At 58.7% G+C, this 6,572-nt stretch overlaps 1 protein-coding gene across 1 annotated transcript; it reads left to right on the forward strand.

Annotated features, from left to right (window-relative positions):
• Positions 1 to 1,457: 1,457 nt before the first annotated feature.
• LOC136377165 (uncharacterized) lies at positions 1,458 to 3,199 on the forward strand (the record flags this gene model as incomplete). The annotated part of the gene is made up of 5 exons (XM_066343671.1): positions 1,458 to 1,603; positions 1,710 to 2,069; positions 2,107 to 2,249; positions 2,343 to 2,453; positions 2,598 to 3,199. Coding segments are annotated over 5 exons (1,362 nt in total), but the record flags the coding sequence as incomplete, so codon positions are not given.
• Between the last annotated feature and the right edge of the window lie 3,373 nt (positions 3,200 to 6,572).

Raw genomic sequence — 6,572 nt, forward strand, 5'->3', positions numbered from 1 at the left:
GTCACTTCTCAGCCAGTCTCTCAGAGAGAGGAAATGAGCAACTTGGTGTGGAATCCATACGGTTTCACACAAGAGTCAGGACACTGAGTCACTATCTTCCTGGGAATCTGTGAGCAAGTCATGTCACCTTCTTGCTGGATCTCAGTGTTCCATCAGTCAATGTAAATGTCACCTGCCACCCTACAAAGACAATGAGAACCAAATGAGATGATGGAAGGTACAGCTCCCTGTATAGTTTTAGGTACCACATAGCTATTGGGATTAGCATTCCCAGTTTCTAATTCAGGAAGCACCTTGCATGTATCTGTGCTAAATCCTTAGGATTCAGAGAGGTGGAAGCTGGCCTACCCCTCTGGAGAAGCTCATGGCACAGCAGAGGAGGCAGGTGAACAAACGCAGGGTTGCGGTACAGTGGGATGAGAAAGGCTGCAGGTTGTAGCTGAGCACACACCGGAGGGAGAGAGCAACTCTGTCCACTGAGGTGGGGGCAGAGAGAGCTTCAGAGGAGCTGGGAAGGACTGTAGCCATCAGAGAAGATAATATGTTCAAGAGAAAAGGACGAGTGTGAGCCAAAGAAAAGAGCATTGCTCTGCAAGGCCGAAGCAGAAATGTACAGCGTCACGGGGCCAGCTTGAGCCTGCCAGCTGCAATGTGCTCTTCCTCTGTGAGCCAGGGATGGGCTTTAACCTGGGCAGGGGTGTGGCTGGGTCTGTCTCAGGGAAGGCTGTCTCTGGCAGCAAAATGACAGGTGGCCTGGAGAAGGGCCAGGCAGAGCTCAGAGGGCTGTCAGAAGGCTGTTCCCGTAGTCCACGGAAGGAGTGCCATGGCCTCAGGCAGGGCAGGAGCAGTGTAATTGGAGAGGAGATGGTGGGCTTTAAGAGAGTCAAGAGGCCAAATCATCAGGACTTGGTAATCAACTGAGTGTAGGGATGAGAAGGATGGAGGAGTCCTGACTGACTCTTGGGCATCCAGCCCACGGGGCTGCTCCCCAGGTCAGAGGTTACTGGAGGAGGAACAGGTTGGGCAGAGGAAAGCCAGAGGAGGTAAAGGGTTTCAGTGTGGGCATTTGAGTTGTGATATGCCTGTGAAACACAAGTGGGGACGGCAGTGAGTGACCTGAAAGTGTGAGTCAGGAGAAAGGCTAGAGATAAAGGCGCCTGGCACAAGTCGGTCAGGCATAACCACCACCATCATCACCACTACTGTCACCATCAGCATCATTGTCACTCTCCTCATCCTGACCTTCAGCTCCACTGCCATCATCATCACCCCTTCCACCCCTCCACCCCCTCCAACCCCTCTACCCCCTCCACCACCCCCTCCACCCCCCCTCCCCTCCACCACCCCCACCACCACCCCCCTCCCCTCCACCCCCTCCACCCTCTCCTCCACCCCCTCCTCCACCCTCCCCTCCACCCCTCCATCCCCTCCTCCACCCCTTCCAATACCACCCTTCCCCTCCACCCCCTCCACCACCCCCTCCACCCAGTTCACCACCTCCATCCCCTCCTCCACCCCCTTCACCCCCTCCAACACTCCCTCTACCCCCTCCACCACCTCCACCACCTCCTCTACCACCTCCACCTCCTCCATCCCCTCCTCCATACCCTCCCTCCCCTCCACCACCTCCTCTACCCCCTCCACCACCCCCTCCACCACGCCTCCCTCCCCTCCCTCCCCTCCACCACCTCCTCCACCACCTCCACCACCCCTCCCTCCCCTCCACCTCCTCAACCACCCCCTCCACCCCCTCCACCACCTCTACCCCCTCCATCCCCTCCTCCACACCCTTCCTCCCCTTCACCACCTCCTCCACCCCCTCCACCACCCCCTCCACACCCTCCCTCCCCTCCCTCCCCTCCACCACCTCCTCCACCCCCTCCACCACCCCCTCCACCACCACCCTCCGCCACCCCTCCCTCCCCTCCACCCCCTCCATCCCCTCCTCCACACCCTTCCTCCCCTCCACCACCTCCTCCACCCCCTCCACCACCCCCTCCACACCCTCCCTCCCCTCTACCACCTCCTCCACCACCCCCTCCACCACCCCTCCCTCCCCTCCACCCCCTCCACCACTCCCTCCACCCCCCACCCCTCCACCACCTCCACCCCCTCCACCACCCCTCCCTCCCCTCCACCCCCTCCAGCACTCCCTCCACCCCCCTCCCCTCCACCACCTCCACCCCCTCCATCCCCTCCTCCACCCCCTCCCTCCCCTCCACCACCTCCTCCACCCCCTCCCCCCACCCCCTCCACCACCCCCTCTACCCCCTCCACCGCCTCCTCCACCCCCTGTACCCCCTATACCCCCTACACCTCCTATACCACCACCACCCCCTCCACCACCCCTCCCTCCCCTCCACCCCCTCAACCACCCCCTCCACCCCCTCCACCCCCTCCACCCCCTCCCTCCCCTCTACCACCTCCTCCACCACCCCCTCCACACCCTCCCTCCCCTCTACCACCTCCTCCACCACCCCCTCCACCACCCCTCCCTCCCCTCCACCCCCTCCACCACCCCCTCCACCCCCTCCACCACTCCCTCCACCCCCCTCCCCTCCACCACCTCCACCCCCTCCATCCCCTCCTCCACCCCCTCCCCCCACCCCCTCCACCACCCCCTCCACCCCCTCCACCCCCTCCACCCTCCTCCACCACCCCCTCCACCACCCCTCCCTCCCCTCCACCCCCTCCACCACCCCCTCCACCCCCTCCACCACTCCCTCCACCCCCCTCCCCTCCACCACCTCCACCCCCTCCACCCCCTCCACCACTCCCTCCACCCCCCTCCCCTCCACCACCTCCACCCCCCTCCATCCCCTCCTCCACCCCCTCCGCCACCCCTCCCTCTCCTCCACCCCCTCCACCCCCTCCATCACCCCCTCTATCCCCTCCACCGCCCCCTCCACCCCCTGTACCCCCTATACCCCCTACACCTCCTATACCACCACCACCCCCTCCACGCCCACGGCCCCCTCCACCACTCCCTCCACTACCCTCTCTATTACCTATACTCCCAACCTCTCGCACACCACCACCCCCTACACCCCTTACCCCCCCTACACCACCACCACCCCCTACACCCCCAAGACCCCCTTCCACCTCCTCCACCACCACCATTATCACTACCCCTCCCACCACCACCATCGTCATCCTGATCTTTGAAGATCAGCTCCATTCCCTCAACTTCCCAGAATGATCTTCCAGGACAGAGAGAATTCACCAGGGCCCTTGCAGACGTTCAGAAACTAAGAGCAGTCCAGCCAGCTAGTGACAAGTGTACTTAAGTGCCAGGAAAACAGAGTCCCTGGCTCCTCACCCAACTCCAGCCTGCCCAGGGTTGTCACTGAGTGGTTTGGGCAAGCACTCTCAGCCGGACCGTGTTCTGCAGCAACTGCAGTCTGCTGTCACTTATGCCGAGTATGCTGGGAGAGGGCCCACCTTTTAATGTACCAGGTCCTTATGTTCTCCATGCCTGCCCTCCTCAGGCCACACTGCTCTGAAGTCTCCCACGCTGCCATCTGTCCTACCATACCTTCGGACTCAGTGTTCTGAACTTCTACCTCCGGGGAAGCTCTCCTCCTCCAACTTCCCCACCAGCCCTCCCTTGGGCATCCCTTCCCCTCCAGCCTCCCTTGGGCATCCCTTCCCCACCAGCCCTCCCTTGGGCATCCCTTCCCCACCAGCCCTCCCTTGGGCATCCCTTCCCCTCCAGCCCTCCCTTGGGCATCCCTTCCCCTCCAGCCTCACTTGGAGCTGTCTGTCCCCTGATGCTGTCTCCTCTGGCGTGTTCCTCCTTGGCGAAGTACCTACGTGATGAAGGGTTTGTGAGTCCCTGGGTCCTCCTTAGGGTTCCCTCAGATTCTCCTGGCCAGAATCGCTTCTTCTCTTCTCACAGAAGCACCTTCTCACTTCCCTGTTGGACTCAAGCTGCAGTGTGCACTAGTAGTGTGACCGTGGGCAAGCTGCTGACTTCTCTGAGCCTTACTTTCTTTATCTGTCAAATGGGGATAATACCTGCATCTTTTTAGGGCTCTCAACCTTGAATGATATAACATAGCTAGGTCACCTGGGACACTGTCTGAGGGCCAGAATACATTTTCTTTACCTCTTTCTCTCCCTACTCCACAGCCCTTCACCGCCAGGATCCACTTTGTTATTGTTATGTATGGTCCTGTCTAATCTACCCTTATTGGGTGTTAGTTAGGTAAGAGTGGAGTCTGCATCCTATGACCCTTGGCCCTCCTGTGGCTCTTTGCTGTAGCAGGTGCTCTGTGACTGCGGGCTCAGAGCCTGACCCTCGGCCCTCCTGTGGCTCTTTGCTGTAGCGGGTGCTCTGTGAATACGGGCTCAGAGCCTGACCCTCGGCCCTCCCGTGGCTCTTTGCTGTAGCAGGTGCTCCGTGAATGCGGGCTCAGAGCCTGACCCTCGGCCCTCCTGTGGCTCTTTGCTGTAGCAGGTGCTCCGTGAATGCGGGCTCAGAGCCTGACCCTCGGCCCTCCTGTGGCTCTTTGCTGTAGCAGGTGCTCTGTGAATGCGGGCTCAGAGCCTGACCCTCGGCCCTCCTGTGGCTCTTTGCTGTAGCGGGTGCTCTGTGAATGCGGGCTCAGAGCCTGACCCTTGGCCCTCCTGTGGCTCTTTGCTGTAACAGGTGCTCCGTGAATGCGGGCTCAGAGCCTGACCCTTGGCCCTCCTGTGGCTCTTTGCTGTAACAGGTGCTCCGTGAATGCGGGCTCAGAGCCTGAGTGTGTTGTGGGCGGTTCAGCTGCCGTGTAGCCTTGCTCGTTTGGGAGCGACGCTTAGAGAAATGAGAGGGTACCTTGTACGTCCTCTTGTGCATTTCCCAACCAAACACTGATTTAGGAATTCTGCTCCCGTCCAATTCTGCAGATACAGTAGGGCTGGACAAATTGTCAAAGGTGTCCATTACCAAGACAACATTAAGCTGTTTCCATGGGGCCATGATGGGCTTAATTAAGCTCATCAGGGGAGGCTCCCCCGAGAAACTAAGATTAGACCCCTAGTTCTCCCTCAACCACACCCAGTGCATACATGCCACACCCTGGGCCAGTTAAATAAAGGTCACTGGGGTAGATACTGATGACAGCAGTTTTATAGACCCCCTCCTCCCTGGGTGACTCTTGTATGGCTGAGCTTGAAGAGCTCTGGGTTAGTGGCTGGTTTGAAACACGGGGTGAGGGAAGGGGCAGGCACTGCTGGCCCCTGAGGTGGGATGGGGACACCTGCCTTTCTCTCCTTACTGCCTGTTCTCCTTTTCCTTTTCTTCCCCCCACGTTAATATCACTGTGTATCCCTGGGGAGAGCAGGCGCCTCTCTCTGATCAGAGCCTCCTCGCTTACAAAGGGCTGAGGGCATGGGGAGGGGCCAGGCAGGATTTACACCGGTAACTCCAATTAAGACAAATGTCAGTTCCTCTCCACAGGCCGCAGTCGCCCTTACCTAGCCGTGTAGCGGGGGCGGGGTGTGGGAGAGCAGGTGTGCTTTGCTCTGACTGTCAGGCTGTGATAGAAACAGCCAGAAGGAAGCAAGAGAGAGCATGAGCAGGAACGCAGTCCTGGCCCAAAGGCCCTGCTGGGAGAGGGTCAGGAATCCCCTCCCTCCTTAGCATCTTCCCTCAAGGAGCAGCTTTGGAAACACAGAGGAGCCTGAAGACCCCTCCTACAGGGTAACAGCTAGAAGCCACCTTCAAAGGCTCCATCCAGCAGCGCCCTGTCCCAGGGGCCCCAGGACTGGCTGCTTGTTCACCTGAGGCTGCTCCAGGGTCCCTACCAGTTGAAGGAACTAGCCCCTCCTATGCAAAGTGAGGCCCCTGGTCAGCAGTGTCTGCATCGCAGGAGCATTGCAGGAAATGCAGTCTCAGGCCCGCCAGCTCTCCTGAGTAAGAACCTGCAGGTTAGCAAGACCCGATGATTGAAACTCATGTTCAAGTTTGAGACATGCTGGCAGAGTGGACCCGGACTCAGAGGGAAGACAGAGAGCCGCAGTCAGATGAGGGCAGGAAGACGCCATGCTGCCAGGGGCTCGAAGCCCAGCTTTGCCCATGCCTCCTGAGTCAGCTTGGCCAGGTCGTGTTAGCACCCAGTTTCCCAGTCTGTACAATGGGGACAAGGGTGCCTCCATGTGGGACGGAGCAACTCATGCAAACACCGACAAATGTTGGTCATTCTAGTGAAGGAGGTGCAAAAAATAATAGTGATAATAGCAGACACACATTAGGCACTTAAGATGTCCATGGACTGTGCTGGTGGCTTTATGTAAATTATCTCACTTAACTCTCCTGTTTCACTGAAGCACTATTCTCATCCCATTGAGAAATGGGGAAACAGTGGCTCAGGAAGGTAAAATAAATCATTTACTTAAGTTTCACAGGTAATAAAGACTCAAGCCATACTGGAACCTATGTGCTTAAGCATTATGCACCCACTAAGCTTTCTCCTGAAGACCACCCTCTGCCCCTGCTTTCCCTGAAGCAAAGAAGGCTTCCCTTTCCTGGGCACCACTCGACTGTCTCCAAGCCATAGGGGTAATGCTTTAGGAATAAACAAGCTCAC

The sequence above is a fragment of the Saccopteryx leptura genome, chromosome 6, assembly GCF_036850995.1.
Source record: "Saccopteryx leptura isolate mSacLep1 chromosome 6, mSacLep1_pri_phased_curated, whole genome shotgun sequence".
NCBI classification, from domain to species: domain Eukaryota; kingdom Metazoa; phylum Chordata; class Mammalia; order Chiroptera; family Emballonuridae; genus Saccopteryx; species Saccopteryx leptura.